Genomic DNA, 19,919 nt, shown 5'->3' with positions numbered 1-19,919 from the left:
TTCTTACACGTAGTTTCTTACACAGTCTCTCTCGAACACTCTCTTCCACACACTCAGTCTCTCTCACATGTTCCCTCATATGCACACACGGTACCTCATACATACAGTCTCTCTCACACATCCTCTCTGTCCTTTTTCACACACACAATCTCTTGCAGCCTCCGTTATGTACAATTTCTCACAACCACCCTCTTTCAGTCTCTCTCAAACAAAATGTTATGTGCACACACTCATACACACACTCACATTCTCTCATATAGTCCCTCTCACACACTACCTCTCTCTCGCAGTCCCTCACACTCGCACACAATTTCTCCCTTAGTCTCTCACACACGTGTCCCAGCCGTCCTCATGTTGGCTCCGCCCCCGCTCTGGCCCCGCCCTCGCGTGAGCTCCGCCCCGGCGGCCGGGGGCGGGGCGAGCCGGTGACTGAAGGGGCGGGGCGGAGCTGGCGGGGCTGGCGCTTCGGGCGTCCGGGCGGGTGGAGCGGGCTCCCGCGGCTCCTGTCAGCGGCGGGCGCGGCCGATCCCAGCGCAGCCCTCGGGCGGCAGCGCTGTCTCGCGCGTCGCGGCTTGGCCCTCCTGCTGCCGTCCAGGGCTGCGGGAGTTGGCGGCAGGATGTGCTCGGCGGGAGAGCTGCTGCGGAGCGGCGGCGGCGGGGAGCGCGACGAGGACGGAGACGCGCCGGCGGAGCGGGTGGCTGCTGGGGCCGAGCGGGAGCCGGGGGAGAGCCCGCGGCGGCGGGGGCGGCGGTCGTTGGAGGAGAGCGAGCAGGTGAGCGCGGGGAGGGGCGGCGGGAGCGGCAGGCGCGGCCGGGCTCGGAGCCCGACCCCGAGGCGACGGGGAATGACCGGGCGGGCGGGCCGCGCCCCGGCTTTGCCCCGCGTGGGGCGCTTGTCGCCGGGGCTTTCGGGGAAGCCGCCGCCAGGGGCGGTTAGACGGCGCGCCCGGGACCGGGCGGGGCCGCGAGGTGGCGCGTGTGCGGCAGGAACTGCGGGCCGGGGTCCGGTGGCTCTTTGCGTCTGTCGCCGTCGTGCAGAAGGTTCTCTTGCCGGCGCTAAAGGATCTGTGGAAATGCCCTCCCTAAGGGTCACCTACTTAAAAGCCATCCATGTAAACACTTCTTTTTCAACTTCAAGTCCGTATCCCTGTACTGTGTTTTAGGGTCCATGCTACTCCCCTCCGCCTCCATTTTGCATTTCTGAGCGCACACCCAGACCTGGAGGAGTCGGTGGCGTGTCTGTAGGTGTGGGTGTGAGTCTATAGATAGGCAGTGTCTGAAAGCTTGTGTAGGTGCGAGCATTACAATAGCTGTCTTGACAGGGACTCTCCAAGCAAGTTCTCCACATAATGGAAAAAGATGAGATCTAAACTCCAAGTTAATAGGGTCAGAATCTAGAATAAAGTTTACCAAGGGACTTGGAAGTAGGAGGGAAAAGGGAGTTAAGTCTTAAAATGTAGAGTTTTTATCTGGGAAGGTGAAAAAGTTTGGGTTAATGGACAGTGGTAAGGGTAGCACTACATGGTGAACATAACAGCAGTGAACGATGTATTTCTATGTGGTTAAAGGAGAAATTTTTAGGTTGCGTGTGTGTATGTTACTAGAATAAAAAAAAATCCGTGGAACTGCACAGCACAGTAAACCCTAAATTAAACCATGGTAATTGTAGTTAATAGTACAATGATAAAAATATGCTTTCATCAATTGTAACAAATGCAAGGTGTTAATAATAGGGTGATATATGGGAATCTTGTGCATGACTGTTTTGTAAACCCACAACTTCTCTAAAAAAGTTAAAAAAAAAAGATGAAAAAGCAAGAAACTGCTTTCGTTTGGTACTAAAGGGAAAGAAGTGTAAGAGTTCAACCATGATAAGGGGTATAAGAGTTCAACCATGATAAGGGAAAAGAGAAGTTGAGTAATTTTTGAAACATTCTGTATTTAATGTTACTGAAGTGTGGTAATGGGCATTATAACACATCAAATATTTTCAGAATCAGGCAAGAAGTTTAAAAGAAGAAAATGAAATATGTGTGGGGGCAGAACAAATTGAATTACACGTGAAATGAATTTTCACCAGCAAATACAGTAATAATACCTTCAAAAATGCATCAGATATGTCATTCTTTGATTAAGAAACTTCATAATCACATTAAGGGACAGGAATTCAAATGATTATTTGTGTTTACTGAGGCATATATTGTTGGGATGATCAATTCATACTTGACTCCCCTCAAGCTCTTCTTATCACATTTCATAAGCTATAGCTTCATCACTAAATTTATTGATAAAGCATAGTCTGTATGTCATTGTCACTTAGAACACAGCAATAACGGTGACACACACAAAATATGCTTTAGGATTAGGTTTGATCATATGTGTTTTTGTAATTGTTCATCCTTGTGATGATTTAAGAGATGGTAACTGAAGCACCTGATTGGTAGCTGGAAGATCTTTCTGATTCCCTTCCTGGTGGTTTTCCTGAGTTAACTAACTGTACTATGACTCAGTAGATAGAGGGCTTGGTTTCCTTTTACTGTAGTTGCCCAACTGGAAAAGTGAAGAGAACATCAACAGAAACTCACTGGAGGAGGAAGGGGTGCATTTGAGCCAAGATTTCTAAAGTAAATTTTCACATGGTTCTAAGGGAGCATGTAAAGTACTTGCATTAAGCTTCTGTGGATTTTGCATCATCAAAAGTCCTGCTCTTACCATATTGTTTATGGTACAAAGAAAAAGAATGAAACATATATGCTAGAAAACAGATATCACCTTGCATATCATGAAAAGTTATTTTCCTGTACTTCTTTGAAAATGTTATTTTATCATTTTCTATTTTCATGATTATTTATGTAATCTAAGCCTACATCCACAATAACTGAAAACCATGTCTGAAGTAAGATGCTTTTCTTCCTACATAGAACATATCAGGAAACCAAAAATAAGCAAAAAAATAGTCCAACCCAACAAATTTTTGTGATAAATTAGTTCTAAGTAAAATTATCACAAAAAAGCTTGTTTTCTAGCTTTTTCAGGTCTTGCAAATGAAATTTAAAGTTTTTATGCACTTCCTTGCAATGATGGTAGAAATTAACTTTACAGTTATAAAGGTATTTGTGGGAGAGGTTAATGAAATTAACTATGAATATATCCCAAAGAGTCATTTTGCTTAGTTTTTTTCTTAAGGGGGATTTTTGTTGTAGTTCATTTGTTTATTTGTTTTCTTGGTTGTGTCAGGGACACATGGATTTCAAATTACAAATAGATTTTTTTTTTAAATTGGATCATAAGCTGGTTATTTAGAACCTAAACTGAACTTTTCCTTAGAGACAATGATAGAAACAGAAACAGAACCAAAGCTAATTAGCCGGAATTGAGGCAGAGGCCACCTTCCTGCTATTCTTTCTGCTTAGCATTCTTATTTGATATTCCAGAGTCTTAGTAGCCTCATGGATGTTGGGAAAGAGTTGTGGCAGCAGCAGAAGCTCCTTTATATCTGGATCGGGGCCCTGGTGGTATGCTCTTGAACTCATTAACTCCATGGGGCACGTAACTTTTGCTCCTCTGGCTCTTTCAATGATTTTCTGAACACTTAATTTTCTATGTTAATTCCCTTTCTAATTCTGTTTCCTTTACAGAGAGTTGTGTCCTTACCTGATAATAAGGTTTCTTCCATGGGCTGTTCCACTGGTCAAATGATTCATGCCTTTGCCCCAGCCTAGAAGGCTCTTGCATCAACTTTGACCATTCAAAACCTGTTCTTATAATTGAATTACCAGGTCAAAGTATATCTGTATTTTGGTGTTTATATTGTGTAATACTGAAATACTGATATTAATATAGGTATTTTATTAATAACTTAGATATTGCCAGCATCAATTTTACAATTTGTCCTTAGATGCTACTCCACCTGAGAGAAAACTGAGGTTCCTTTGACCTTCTGGTCTGAGTAGCATGGTAGGCGAAAAAAGATTTGGTTAAAATCAAGTATCCTAGGAAGGGAAGAGGCAAGCCTTGAGAGAATGGATCAAGACCCCTAGATGAAGGAACCTGTCAGGTTTGGAGTAGGAACTGGGCCTGTAAGAGAGATGAGCAAAGGAGAGAAGCAACCTCAAGGGATGCCCAAGGACTGAAGGGATAGGGCATAGCTGTCCCACATGTGTATTGGTAATTGTGCATGAGCAGTGATCCAAGTATATGTTCATGACTATGAATATCAGGGTTGCTTTATGAAAGAGAGTCCCGGCCCTGCTGCATAGCTGGGAAGCTAAACATCTCCAATCCTGTTAGTGTATGTCAGTAATGTGAATAGTATCTGCTTAGATGTGGCACAATGTGCAGTTCACAACCCAAGTAACCTTAGGTGGTGCTACTTAGTATAAGGAGGGTCCTGTGACCCTTTGGTTGATGTTAGGATCATTAACTATAACTTTAAGTTATATAGACCTTAAAGTTATGTTTCTTTATGATTATAAAAGTAATATATACTTTGAAAAATAAAGAAATATAAAAAGTTCTCAAAAAGAAAACAAAAACATTTAAAATCCTACTCCTTGTAATATTTTTATATCAAATATTTGATGTTATTTACTCATATAGCTATGTGTATACACACATTAACATGTTTTGAAGTAAATAGAATGCAGTATCTTTTATCTACTTCATGTGTTGTGTCATTTTCCCTAGCTATTGAAAATTCTTTATTAAAAACTATCTATAGGGCTGCCTAACAGTCCATTTCCCTAACACTCTACATTTAAGTTGCTTCAAAATTTCTTTTATATAAGGCTGTAAAGAAAATCTTTACTTGTAAATCTTTGTTTACAGTTCTACCTTGGAATAGATTCCTCAAAATGGAAGAACTAAGTCTATGAGTCAAACTCTTTGAAACCTCTTGAAATATCCTAAAGAATTGCATATCAGTGTTTACTTCCAGCATCATTATATAAGAATGCTAATTGGAAACCACCCACACCAGCATCAAACAGTATAATATATAGATTAATCTTTGCCAGTTTATCAGGCAACATCTTACAACATCTTATTGTTGTAAGATATTGCTAGAGAAGTTTATTAAACCATTTATATTTACTGGCCATTTGTATTTCTTTTTTTTTTTGAGGTACCGGGGCCGGGCATTGAGACCTCGTATGTGTGAAGCTGGTGCTCAACCACTGAGCCATGTCAGCAACCCTGAGTTGGTTTGCTTGTTGTTTTTTGGTTTTTAGGAGGCACCTGGAATAGAAGCCGGGACCTGCCATGTGGGAAGCAGGTGCTCAACTGCCTTGAGCCACGTTCACTCCCTTGTATTTTTTTTTCCAAGATTTATTTTATTTATTCCACCCCCCTTCGTTGTTTGTGCTTGTTGTCTGTTCTCCATGTCCACTTGCTGTGCGCTCTCTGCATCTGCCTGTCCTCTCTTTAGGAGGCACTGGGAACCAAATCTGGTACCTCCTGTGTGAGAGAGGCGCTCAATTGCTTCAGCCACCTCAGCTCCCTGCTTTGTTGTGTCTCTCATTGTCTTTCCTCTGTGCTCCTTGTTGCATCTTCTTGTTGTATCAACTCACCATGCCTGCCCATCACACCAGCTTGCTATCTTACTCGTCTTCTCCAGGAGGCACTGGTAAGCGAACCTGGGACTTCACATATGATAGGCAGGAGCTCAATCACTTGAGCCACATCTGTTTCCCTGTATTTCTTTTTAATCATGTTCTTTGACCATTTGTTTTCCTTTTTGCATATTAGTAGTTTTCTTAATAATTCAAAAGAGTTTTAAATTATAAGAATATTAACCCCTTATTTCACATTGTAAATAATTTTTCATCTTTTCCTAAGGGCACTCCAGTCACTAGAGTAACTCAGGCAATAATTTTGTCCATGGCAGGCATCTTTTGGTCATTTTCTTTTTTATCACTGTACAGAGTTGAACCTCTGAATCAGTGGTTCTCAACGGGGTGTTTCGGCCCCCAGGGGACATTCAGAAGCTTTTGGAGACATATTTGACTATTGCGAGTGGTATGTGAGGTGGAGGTGCTGCTGCATCTAATGGGTACAGGCCAGGGATGTTCCTAAACATCCCATAAGCAAAGAACTGTCTCCCACAAGAAAGAATTATCTGGCTCAAAATGCCAGTAGTGCCGAGGTTGAGAAACTGCTCCAAATTTAAAGAGTTGCAGGGGTTTGAGTTGTCAACAATAATTACTCTTCTAATAGATACCTAGTGGCTAGGTAAAAGTTGTTTATTTTCTTGATTTCCAAACAGGTAATCTCCCAACTGACCCTTTCTCTGTTTCTCTTCTTCTGCAGCACCTTCTATGACTTTATTACAATTCTTTTCTACTAATCTTTACTACTTTTCTACTCATCTTTACAACTTATCTCCTTTCTGTCCCTCACTCCCTTGCTGCCTTTGATTCTTCCCCATCTGTCTCAGCCAATTTCTCTTTTTCTCCATCCATCATCTTCACTTCCCAGACTTCCCCTCACCCCCATGCCTTTTCTCACCTTCATAGAAGCTGAGCATTATGGAACAATGAAAGAGGTTTTGGAGTCTGGCAGGTCTAAATCTGAATCCTAGCTTTACTACTTTATTAGCCCTTTAATCCTAATTACCTAATCACTCAGAGACTCCATTTCCTCATTGTAGTGAGTATAATGCTCTCCACCTCTTAGAGTTCTAAAGTGGATTCAGTGGGATTTTATATACAGAATGCCTAGCAGATAGTAAGCCCACAATAACTATTAGCTCCCTCACATTCTCTCACTTTTTAAAATTATTCCCCTCAACTAACCATGTCATAGTTATAAAAAATACTGGATTTTTATTTTTAGTTCATGTCATTTTCAGACTTATTGAATGTATATTATTTATTTATTGGATAAAATGTTAAAATTATCTAATCTAAAAATCAGGTAAATTAAATGTTTCATATTTCTCTAAGAAAAAATAAACCTGCCAGCCTAAATTAAGCTGATTTTTTCAGTAGATCTTTGGTTGATTTTTCTGTCCTCCTGTAAGTCACTGAACCGTAATAGAAGAAGAGTGTCCACGTTCCTTGCATATAAGTTATCTTAATTTCCTATTCAAGAGAAGTGGTACAGTAGGGCTAAAGGAAACAACTAAAATACCCTGACATCAGCCTTGACCTGAGAGGTATAAAAAGTAACTATGTATTTATCTTCACCTTTTTAAATTCTTTGCCGCACTATCTTCCATTTCTGTCTTCTATGGAGTTAACGATCTTATCTTAGAGTACAGCTACATATCTTCCTGGAAAGTTCCTAGGAGTCATGTTTTGTTTCTTTAAATGTGTGTGTATGTGTGCGCCCACATGCACTTAAAGGAATTGATAAGATATTCAAAGCATAGTTTCATTTGAGCAGAGAACTGAATTTCCAAATAACTTGATGCAGAAGATACTTTCTATCTTACAGTCTAATTTTTCCCCATTTCCAGTGTTTGTTTTCCATGTAACCTCATTGACAGCTGTGCCTTATCTTGGCATGGGAAGCGGAAATGGTTGGCTTTGCATGTTGTTGTTTCTCTTTTCTTATGGCAACAATTGCAGTTTATCAGAGTTACGATCAAAGAGAAAGAATAGTGTAAATTATTATTAAAACTTTATATCTAAACACAATATTAAGAAAATTAAATCAATTTTCATTTGTGGTTTAACTGTTCTTCCTTTGATAAAATTCTTAACATCTGTGTTTGAGGGGTTTTTTTTCATTCTTTCATTCAATTAATCCCCCAAAAATCGCCTTTTGCTTTTTATCCTCTTGATCAAAATTTTATTTGAATGTAAGCAGATAACTACAAAGGCAAGAAATTTAGGTTTGATGTCTCCTGAATTGCAAATTCCATCAGTCTAACTGAATTCAGGATTCCTTGTTCCATGGTTTTCACAGGTAATAACATATAGCAGAAGACATTTGTCACTGGCACAAATTGAGAATTGAGTGGGAAAGTCATTTTTGAGGGAAATATGTTTGACTTGGGCATCTTTCAGTAGACAAGCTGTTCTGTCTTATGGTAGTAGCATCTAGCATACTGTCCTGCACATAGAAGGCACTGAATAATGTCCCCAGAGACTTAATGTTTTATTTTTAAAAAGTTGATTTTAGGAAAAGTACAAAAAGTAGAATTTTAAAAAATCTGCAGTTTGAATAAAGCAGCTTGAATTAATCATATTCTTTACTTTGTGGTCTACTATTACCTATTTATGCAAAAACCTCATATTTTATTAATTTATTTTTTCATTGTATACCCATTCCCTTCCTCTACAACAGGCAACTGTTTGAATGTGTTTGAGAGAGATACCTGAAATTATGTATCTTTTTGAATACTTGTTTTTTAATGTATGTTTGCAAATATACTTTTTTATTTTAAAAATATTGAATCCTATTGATGAAAATGAAAAATGAATGCAGATTTTAGTATAGGAAAGTACTAATATTTACAGTTATTTCTAAGATTAATTCAAGAACTAGGTGATATTCTCATTGATTTTATCATTCCCTCAAAAAATATTTTTCCCTTTATTGGTTTTATGTAGTTTGGTGAGAGGTAAGTGTAAATGAATGCTATACCCTTGTACTTAATTATAAATGGTAAAGTTATAAATATAGTGATAAGTTATGAATTATATAATTTATATAGTAAGGTTAGGTGAAATTTTATATAATTTACATCATTTTTGGACATTTTGTAGAAAATGAAAACTGCAACTAAAGTATAGTGTCCAAAAGAAGGACACTAGAAAGCTTCACTAGAAATAAGAGAAATGCAAATAAAAACAAGTAGGAATAATTGTTCACTTGTCAGTTGACAAAGATTAAAAGGATTAATGGTTTGGGTTTAGAGAAGCAGTATATGAAATAATTCACTAAAGTTAGAGTTACAAATTGATTCTGTCTTTTTGAAGGGCCATCTGGTATCAAACCCCATGAAGTAAATATTATTATTACCCCACTTTAAGGATGAAAAAACTGCAGCACAGGGAGATTAAGTAATATACTGAAAGTTTCACAGCTAGAAACTTTCAGAATGGAGCTTCTAACCTATGCTAAATGCCCAAGCTCTTAACTAGCAAGCCAGTGTTGGGTCATGAAATCAATTTAGTGGATGGTGGTTAGAATAGAATAGAAATTGCTAGAGTGCATCATACATAGTACGAGTGTCATTTGTTGAAACTATAGTTTGTATATACTGGGTCAAGATATAAAATCTATTTCTTATTGTAGATCACAGTCAAAATCACTGCACTGGCACAGCCAGCTCGTTTCTATTCAAGGCCTCTGACTGGAATTCTCTTTTCCCCCAATCCCTGCAACTCCTCTTGGCAGATCTTCATATTATCATCATAACTGTTACTTCCACAGAGATCCTAGTTCTGACTAATCTATAAAAAGAAATCCCTACCCCATCATTCTCTATTGCATTACACTGTTTTATTTTCACCAAAGCTCTTTTTATCATTTGAAATGACCTCATTTATTTCCTTTTTACATGTATATTCTCTGTTCTCCATCCTCAGCGAAACCCTCTCCACACACATGCTAAAAGATGAACCCCATGAGGGCAGAGACCACATTGTATGGCGAATGCTTCAGAAAATTATTTTGGCATCTCTGAGCTAGGTTAGAGTCTGTCAAAACTTCTATTCAAAAAGACACTGCTGGTAAAAACTCATTTGTTGTCTTTGCTGAAGCCGTGTGGCTTCCCAGGGAAATTTACCATGACAGAAATTAGTATTGAAAAAGAAACATGGTCTCTGTGTACAATAGGAATATATTCTCTTGTCAAAATCAACAGAAAAGAAACTAGTGTTGTGCTTTGAGGTAATGACTACTGTGAGACATTTGTAAGAATTTAAGCAAGGATTGTATTACTTAATGTGCTGTATTTTAAAATCACTACATTATAAGAAAGGCTCACAAACATAAGAACTTGGTATATTAAATGGTATCAATTTATGTGATTGGCCCAATTTCCAGGGTTTTTTTTCCCCCTTGGAAAGATAATAAATGAAGCCCAGAGCTAATTTAAGTTAAAATTCAGATCAGCCATTTCAATAATGATAATGTTAAAGCATAAATTTCAAAGAAAGGTGAAATCATGACTCATTAAATATAAAATAAATAAACATTATTATTTTATTTAACTGATTATTAATGAGAGGACCAAGCAAAGGTTACAGCAAGTCCAAAGGAGAAATCAAAGAACCAAAAATATAGTTGGAGTAGAGAAATGTTGAAATTAACTTACAAATGGGCAAGAAACTGGCTTTTTCAGCAGGCAGAGGGAGAGAAATCAACTGAACCTGTCCTGGAACAATTTGTTTGCTTGTCTATAGATAAGAATCGTTTTGCATTTGCTAGAAGTTATCCATAATTTTAAAAATAGACTTGTAAAATAGCTCAAAGGCCAAGAAAGCTCAACAATGCATAGTTTTCCACTGGAGACACTCAGTAATCTTTTTCGCTTTTTCTGAATTTCCTAACAGTAATAAAAAAAAGAGCATTCTAAAATTTGCTGTATGTATTACAGTAGACTAATTTGTGGATAGTGAAGGGACTTGATTTCTTCCTTTACAGTTTTTTGTGCTATTAGAACATATTAATTATATTCTAATATTCTCCCATGATATTAAATGCATACATTAATTTTTTATGATGCATGGTTTTTATATATACACGTGGGAAACATTGGATTGATTTCTTCATTCTTTCTGTTGTTATGTAACTAAAATTAACCTGTTACTAAGATCACTTCTCAAAAACAAATTTTGATGATAAGATTGCTGCTACAAAGATTCCGTATCTGTTTCTGTTTATTATTTAGCACACAAATACTGATTGCTTGTTCATGTTATCCAAGAATATATTCTCCATACATTAAGTGGTCATTGGCTTAAAAGAAAATTTTGTCTACTGAAGCACTTCACAGGAGTGGAAAAGCATATGTAGTTTAAGTTTGAAATTTAAAGAAGGACAAGATGAGGTGATTTCTTCAGAAATAATTAATGATTTAGCTTGATCATCATTGGTAGCAATAACAATATCCAGTGTAAAACATTCAAGAATAAATATATGGAGAATATTAAAGAAAATGCCAGACTTCTTTAGTATGAATCGTTTATTTAATAATAACATAATGAAAAGGTCGTAGTGATTTTGCTGTTTCTAGATGTATGGCGGTTTAGAGATGCATGCCCCAGAAACACATGTTACTAAATGTAATCCGTTCCTGTGGATGTTGAACCCATTATAATAGGAGCTTTTGATGCGGTTACTTGTTAAGTCATGGCCCACCTCAACGTGGGTCTTAATCTTATTAATGGAGTCCTTTATAAGTGGAATGAAATTCAGACAAAGAAAAAGCAACAGGAAGCAAGAAGCAGAGAGAAAGCCTCAGAGGGAGCAGTCAGTGGAATCTGTTCACATCAGTGTTCACATCAGTGGAATCTGGAAGAGAAAGAAAAGAGCAGGAGATGCCACCGTGTGCCTTGCCATGTGACACGTTAAGACCACGGATAACCAGCAGCTAGCCCAGAACACCACAGTGATTGGGAAGAAAGCATTGTCTTGATAATGCCTTGATTTGAACTTTCTCTTAGCCTCAAAACAAAAAGTTAATAAATTCCCATTGTTTAATCAAATGCATTTCATGATACTTGCTTTAGCAGCCAAGGAAATTAAAACAAGATGATAATATTTTCTCTTTGGAGTTTAAATGATTAGCTATTTGGGAATCAAATTCTCTGGGTAGTCTAAATTTGACTACTATTTTAAGACTTTAGTTGTTCTAACAACATAGCCATATATGGAATGTATTTTCTTTCTCCATTTATATCATATTGAACACCAATTACTTTAACAACTGATTGTAGTCATTGTATTATAGACAATTTCCTGTATTATTATTTTTTAACTTACCTTTCTGGCTAACATAAACTTTCTTGATAGCTTTTCCAGCCATTTATTTTAAAAATGCATTGCGCTTCTACTATTTTTCAGGCATCATTCTAGGTACTGGAGATACAAACAAAGAAACACACAAAAACAGGTCCAAATTCCTCCCCTCATGAATCTTACAATGTAGTAATGAAGAGAGACAATGAGTAAATGAACAAGCACATCAGTGAGTTGTAAGTGCTATAAAAATAAAACCAGGGAAGGAGGTTCAGAAGTGTGGATGTGAGATGGGATTGCTATATTAAATAAGTTGGTCTTGGAAGGGCTCACTGAGGTGATACGTAAGCAGGGACTTAAAGGAAGTAAGAATTACTTATTTGCCTGTGCATGTCCTTTCACTTTGACTCCCTAGGAGGGCATAGTCAAATTTGAGGCTCAGACTTCGTAATTGTGGGAGAGGAAAAAGTAAATTAATTATGAACTTACTTCAGTTAGTAAATTCTGCTTTTGAAAAATATTTTTTTTAAAGATTTATTTTTATTTTATTATTTCTCTCCCCTTCTCCCCCACCCTGGTTATCTGTTCTCTGTGTCTATTTGCTGCGTGTTCTTTTGTCCACTTCTTTTGTTGTCAGCGGCATGGGAATCTGTTTCTCTTTTTTGTTGTGTCATCTTGCTGTGTCAGTTCTCCGTGTGTGCAGCTCCATTCCTGGGCAGCCTGTGCTTTCTTTTGCACTGGGTGGCTCTCCTTATGGGGCACACTACTTGCACGTGGGGCTCCCCTATGCAGGGGACACCCCTGCATGGCACAGCACTCCTTGCGTGCATCAGCACTGCTCATGGGCCAGCTCCACACGGGTCAGGGAGGCCCAGGGTTTGAACCGCAGAACTCCCATGTGGTAGGCGGATGCCCTATCCACTGGGCCAAGTCTGCTTCCCTGAAAAATATTTTCTTAAAGAGGATTATATGACACACTGATAATGAATTTGTTTGAATATTTTGATTTCTTTTTAATACCTGGTTTAGTTCTTTTGTATAAGGGACTTAGAGGTTTGATTACTTTATGCAAAGGGGTGAGAATGAGAATGAGGATGTAAGTTATTTAGAGCAAAGCACTTTTTAAAAAAATACATTTCTCAATAAACTTTTGTACAGTTTATTGGAAAGAGCTAAGAATTTGTAATCAAAAGATTCCTGGGTTCAAATCTTGGCTGATTGTCTGATTCTGGGAAGTCACTTCACCTGTGGTCTAACAATATCCAACTTAAGGTATTTCTGTGGGAACAAATGCTTGGAATATATGTGTTTAATAAATATGCTGAAGAAATTGCTAATAAGTAAATGAAAATGGGGGGAAATGTCTCTTTAAAAACAGAAGAAAAAGTAAAAACTACAGGGATTTTTTTTCCCTGAAGAGATTAAAAATATTTCACTAATATTATCTCTTGGCCAGGATATGATTAAAAAATTGAGAGTCTTCAGGGCATAAACTGTATAATCATTAATTAAATCATTAGAATAGATGAAATACTCATCAGAAAAGTGTACAAAGTAAGAAGAGAAGATAGCCTACAAATAAGCCCATGAAGATTTGTATAATACAAAGGAAATAAGGCAGCCAGAGTAGACCAAAGAGGATGAAGATGGTGAAGACATCTAGAATAACTAGCAGACTTCTGGCTTGTACTGCTGGGTTGTCGCAATCACTGAGGTACAGGACTCGAGGATTTTAGGACAGATTATAATGAGTTTGGTACTGGTCTGTTGAATTTGAGGTTCCTACTAGACATCTACTCTGGAATGTTGAATATACAATTGAGCATATGAGTCTGGACATGTCTCAGTTAAGAAGTAATACTTGGGGAGCAGATTTAGCTCAAGTGGTTAAGCACCTGCTTCCCATGTATGAGGTCCTGGGTTTGATCCCTGGTACCTCCTAAAAACAAAAACAAACAAATGGGAAAAAAACAACTCTCATTGGGGAGCAGATATAGCTCAGTAGAGTGTCTCCTTCTCATGTACAAGATCTTGGGTTTAATTCCCAGAACTTACTAAAAAGGTCATTTTAATTAGTAGGGATAGTGCAACAGTGTTTTAATATGGTGATTTGGGTACATATCGTTCCTTATGTAATAAGCAGTATAATGGGCAGGGAATGTGGGTTGTTTTGTGTACCCCATAGCACTTACCCTACTCATGGTAGACATTCAATTACTATTTGTTGGATTGAACAAAATTAATTGAAGGGACTTTTTTCAGGCCTCCATGTTCTGTGAGTCAAGTATTGTGAATTATTGGAGCTGGAGTTCAGTAATCAAAGATTAATTCTACTCAGGGAGGACGTGACACATACCAAGAACCAGAGTGTGGTTTCCTGAAAGTAAGCAGTTGACAGTCTGGCAAATCAGTAAGGTCTCTTCAGGCTTGCCACAAGTAGGGCACAATACATCTTTCATGAAATGCAGGTGCAAAACTTGCTAAGAGAAAAGGATCATAGTTTTGAAACACAACTGCAGACTTTATCACAGTAAGAAAAATAATTCAACACTTACCATTCACCTAAAATTAAAACAACTAAGCTAATTATAAGATAAGTTTGCTTTTTATAGAGATATTGTTTTTCAAAGAATTTCTTCCATAAAAAATATAAACTCATGCACCTTCTTTGTCTACAAGACTAGTTTCCTACAGATTATTTAGTGCCATAAATAATAAAAAGCTAATAATAAAATAATAGCATAAACAAAGTTTTTTTCAGAGTTTCATAAAGCTCCTTGGTCTAGGTACAAACTTAAAACTCCTGTCCTAAAATTTAACTTAAAACAGTATTCACAAAGTCATAAATGATGATGATTCTTTCAGTATCTTATGGTCAAGCAACCAGAACTGCAAAATCAACATACTTCCATGCTTTAAGAACTAGTCTTCATCTCATTAGTGTCTTCAGATTCTGGTTGGTACGTCTGATTTTGCAATATTTCTTGGTTTTGTCCTAAGAAAGAGTGACTTGCCTGATACAAGTTCCAGGCAGAACTTGTTTGCTTCTTTTGCCTTAGGAACGAAAAGGTGTATGTTACAGTATAAAATCCATTTTGGTATTTAGGTGAATGGATGGGAGTATTTGGGATTATGAACATAGCTTAACCTTAAAAAGAAATAGCTATACCTCTAGGAAAGAGAAGATAGAAAATTGGGAAAAAATTGGAACAATACACATGAGGAATTGGATGAGCAGTGATGGAGAGGTGAGTGCAAGGATTTGAAAGTATTGGAGTACCGAGTAAACTGAGACGTGACTTTATAAACGAAGCATCAGCACATTTAGATTGTTTTCACCAACAATCCTGAATAGCCTTGAAGAACAAAATGCAGGGAAATTAGGGGCTGCTAAAAGTCAGCAGGTAAAGGAGAACATGAATTCATAGTTGAAATGGTAGACCTGTGGATTCTAAACTGCAAGAAGAAAATAAAAGCCAAAATGAGCTATATAGAAAACTAATCCAGATGTTTATAAAAACTTGCAACTGCTTCTTCCTTAGTTATATATTTTGATGTATTTGTTTTCCTTTCCTTTCTGTGTAATACTATATTTTACTGGTGTTTTCTAAATGCAAGACTCCTGCTCTTTCATAAGAAGGTTACAAAGTCTTTTTCAAAAAAGACTTCCTTTTGGGAGATTGAATGGAATATTGAATGGAGGAAATAGAACAAAATTCCACTTATTTTTGGGGAGAATACTTTTCAGTCCCAAACTGCCTCCTAACTTGCTTTTTTCTACCATTTTTCTTCCTCCTTTACGTCTATGATTATATTCAATAAAAAATTGTTATCTGTAAAGACCTATCCATGATGGTTAGAGCACATTCTGTTCATGTTAGAAGTTCATTGTTCTTTGTTGTAATCATTATTAAATATTACTGAGGCTAGACAATTTCAGGGTAAAAAAGTAGCTATTGTCTGGCCAAATAAGGTACATTTTCTCTCTTAAGTAAATATGGTTAGGAAAAAACAAACATACAAAAAACACAGTCTGCCCCTGTAGTATTCTTTGTACTTAGATTTTATGCCAATTTCTGTTGCTTTTCTTTTTTTCTGGAGGACGGTGGTAGGATTAAGGGTTAGAGGTTGGTTTTAGTTTTCATTTTTACTAAAATAATAAAAATTTTAATCTTGATCAAATAGAAAGTATACCAGTTGAGATCAGGTGCTATATATAGTACAGTAAGCCAAATGTAAATACCACAAAACCATTTTTAAATGATTTGTTATATAACAATAAAATGAAACAAGGACAGAGTAACAATTTGAACAGCTATTAAAAACTGCTACAGTAAAGCAAATAAAATGTGAATGATCACAGAATGGTTTTATTTTTATAAGAAAGCATATAGTATAGGGCTTTAGAACATGGATTTTAGTGCTAGATTGTCTGAATATGTGTCTTCATTCTATCAATGACTGTAATCTAGACTAGATTACATAATCCCTCTTCTGCAGTTTCCTTATCTGGGGTTAATAATGATTCTTGGCTCATCAAGTTATTTTTAAGATTAAAGTACTTTTAAAAATGCCTGACCACTTAATATTCAATAATTGCTAGATATTTTTTTAAAATAAATGTGTTAAAGCCTTCATCAAAACTGTATTTAGTTGTTGTTTCCAATTTGTTGTTTAGATCATTGTTATTTAAGGCCAAGCTTTGGGACAGAGGAATGAAAATTAAGAAATGAATCTTTGCAGGAGACTAAATGCTGAAGTAAAAATATTTTTGATAGTTACAGAATCACTTTGTAGTATATCAGTGCTCTAAACACCTATCCTTTATATATAACAAGATGAAAGCAAACATACTGTATCATCTTTTTCTTTTTTTTCTCTTTTTTTTTTTGTAGAACAGCCTCTAACTAGTAAATATTTTAAAGCATTGCCTTTAAGGGTTTTATTCTGGTATGATTTTGCCAACTCTCATTTAATTTTTTTACCAAATCAGTTTCTTTTCTTGAACTAATTGCCGGGCATTTTGCAATTCTTACACATTTAACACATTCTGCCTTAAAGTTACTTATTCGTATATAAGTTGTTTTAACCTTCATACTAGATTGTTAGCATCTTGCACTTAAGGACGTGGCCTTCTTTGTCTAATACATTGTAGGTACCAGGAAAACTTCTGTTGAATTGAATTAGTTCTATAAAGTGAATATGTTTCTGCAATAAAATATTATAAATGTCTGGTGAATATTAATGATAAGGTAGTTTTATTTGTCCTAATATGTGTTAGCATGTTTGGAGTTTTTTTGTTTGTTTGTTTTCCTTCTGGACTGCTAGTAATTTAATGTGGGGAGTAGAAAGGAGAAGACTTTAATGCTCACAGAGTATTCTTGATTTAGTCTGACATTTCTGCATCTTTTAAAAACTTTTGTAGAGGATTATAAAAATAGAAAGTATTGTAATTATGCTAAAAGTTATTTGAATATTTTTGGGAGTCACCTTTGATGTATTGAAAGGAACTAAGAGAAAAAGAGGACTATTCTGAAATTTGAGTTTCCAGTTACCTGCCTTAGACTTAATGAAAAAATATGAGTTACTTACCAGCTAAAGTACTTGATAGACTTTCTTGAGCAAAGAAGAAAAAATTACCTATTTAAATGAGCATAACAAGAAAGGAGAAAAAGCTGTTATTTTTTATTCATTTAAACTCTAAGTAAATATTTAAATTTTTTTTGTTTGCTTAAAATGTTAGTAGAAGAACCGTCTGATTAAATAGATCCTCAATATTATGAGTTTTTTCCTGATTTCAGAAAAGTGGCTGTCAACCATCCAGAATTCTCAGGTTGAGCCTTGTAGGAATTGTCCTTCAATTCACCATAAAAATTGACGACATCAATATAGCAAACAACATAAGACATTCCCTGGAAAGTCTTTCTTCAAAATACACTTTTAAAAAAGGATAAATTTTCAATTGCTTGGAACAATGGAGGATGATAGAGACAGGAAGGACTCCACAATTGCTGAGTCAGAGAAAAGGAGGAATAATCTTATCCTCCCTCCTCCTCCCTGGAGCTGTCAGTCCAGACTCCTCCTATTCACTTGGTCCCATGTAGCTTGTGTGTTGCACAGAGGGAACATGACCTGGGTTCCTCCTGCTGGGATGCAGACTGTAGAGCCATTCACAACAGCAGGTTAAAACCCCTTTCATATCCAGGCACAGGGACACAAGTCCACAGAAATCCAAGGGGGATTTTTTACCCCCAGGGGTAAAAAAAGAAAAATAGAGACCATAGCAGAACTCTTGGCAAGAGGTATGCTCCCTCAATCCAATCTCTGTTCACTAGACCATCTAAAAGTAAAACAGACCTTTCTGGGTTCTCAGGGAAGATACCATAATAGGGAAAAAACCAGAGGCTGAAAAGCCTTACAGGAAAAAAGGGTGTTGGAAGGTAGGGGTGGGGAGAATTGAGCTCCTCTAAAACAGGACAGGTCCCAGAACTGAAAAGTGTAAGGAAAAGGCGGCACAGAATGAGGGAGAGAATTTAAACAAATCATAGGATTTTCTGGGGAGAAAATTCTGCACAAAAAAAAACAGAACAGATTGAGGTTCTCAGAGAAGGAACAGAGGAAAGAAAGCTTTCTGCTGGAGGAGAAACAGTTGCACAAAAGTGCAATCTTAATAATTGTACTCCATATTCAGGGTAAGAAACAGGTAAAGAGCAGCTGAGAAAATCTGAAATGCCAAACACAGGCTACTCTAAAGGTCCAGAATAGGTTGGACCAAGCATCAAAGAGCTATAACATAAAGCCCATCAACAATAAAACCCTAGACTAGAGAGAGAAACTGACCATCAGAGTTAACACATCAAAATAATCAAAAGTCCAGTCATCAATGAAAAAACTACAAGCCATACTAAGAAAGGGGGAGATATGGCTCAGTCAGGGGAACAAATTAAAACTTCAGGGGAGAAACGGTATGTGGCAGTTTGATGTTATTTATGAATTCTAGAAGGAGATACAGATTATGTATGTAAACTGTCTGTTCCTCTGGGTATAACAACCCTTTGATTGTATTAGATTAAGGCTGAGATGTCTGATTAATATGTTAAGGTTAGGGCTGTGATTCAACCACATCATTAGAGTACAACTCAGCATTGAATCCCTGCCCCCTTTGTGGGCTGATAAAACAGACTCTCACACAGAAGTAGATACTCAGAGGATCCTGCAGCCCTGGGAAAGGAGATGAGCCTGATAGTTTACAGCTGACCTTGTGAAGAGAACAGAGCATCTGAGCCTAGAAAGAAATGAGCCCCAGGAAGAGAGACAAGCCTATACCATCCTAGAGCTGAGATCAGAAGAAGGTAGACACATGGAGCCTTAAGAGGAAAGAGGAAGGCTGAACACTCACAGAATCACCCGCCATCTTGCTTCAACACGTGGCAATAGAATTTGGGTGAGGAAGTACCTCTTATAGTACCTTGAATTGGACTCTTTAGTCCAATTGTGACTGTAAGCTTTTACCCCAAATAAATATCCTTTATAAAAGCCAACAGATTTCTAGTACTTTGCATCAGCACTCCTATGGCTAATACACAGTATTTAGAAAAACTAATCAATCAAATTCAAAGAAATCTCCTTAATCAATTCAAGAAGATAAAGGAAAATATAGATGTAGAGCTAAAATATTAAGAGTGGAGGATTGTGGGAAGATCGTGACAGACTAACAGGCAGAGCTTAAAGCTTTCACAAAAACAATGGAAAAAGCCAACAGCTACCTGCAGGACCTGCTTTAGGGGTCAGCAGACCAGGACAGTGCTACACAACTCCCAGGAAGGCGAGAGACAGAGACAAAGAAGCCAAAACAACAAACGTGAGTTACCAAACCCTAGTGGTGGCCAGGATGGTCTTCCCCCCTCCCCCACCCGCCCACCGCCAATATATTAAACTGGGGTAAAACACCTGGCTCTCTGCAACTGACTGAGAGGGGAGTAGACACCTTCCTCCCTGTCAGCTGT

At 37.3% G+C, this 19,919-nt stretch overlaps 1 protein-coding gene and 1 long non-coding RNA gene across 2 annotated transcripts in view; one reads left to right on the top strand and one right to left on the bottom strand.

Moving 5' to 3' along the window:
• The first annotated feature begins 469 nt into the window (after nucleotides 1-469).
• The window catches only part of FAM241A (family with sequence similarity 241 member A), a 68,192-nt gene continuing 48,742 nt past the window's right edge, over nucleotides 470-19,919 (top strand). The window contains exon 1 of the mRNA XM_004480859.5: nucleotides 470-773. Coding sequence (XP_004480916.1) covers nucleotides 618-773 — 156 coding nt within the window. The 5' untranslated portion in view covers nucleotides 470-617. The remainder of the gene's footprint in view (nucleotides 774-19,919) is intronic.
• LOC131277991 (uncharacterized) lies at nucleotides 11,103-17,582 on the bottom strand. The gene is made up of 3 exons (XR_011648782.1): nucleotides 17,506-17,582; nucleotides 14,270-14,393; nucleotides 11,103-11,466 (listed from the first exon to the last, which is right to left on the bottom strand). It is a non-coding gene; the product is annotated as an uncharacterized lncRNA (long non-coding RNA).

This window comes from Dasypus novemcinctus, chromosome 1, assembly GCF_030445035.2.
Source record: "Dasypus novemcinctus isolate mDasNov1 chromosome 1, mDasNov1.1.hap2, whole genome shotgun sequence".
Taxonomy (NCBI): domain Eukaryota; kingdom Metazoa; phylum Chordata; class Mammalia; order Cingulata; family Dasypodidae; genus Dasypus; species Dasypus novemcinctus.
Note: the sequence above shows the minus strand (reverse complement) of the source record. Positions and strands in the feature narration are given on the sequence as shown.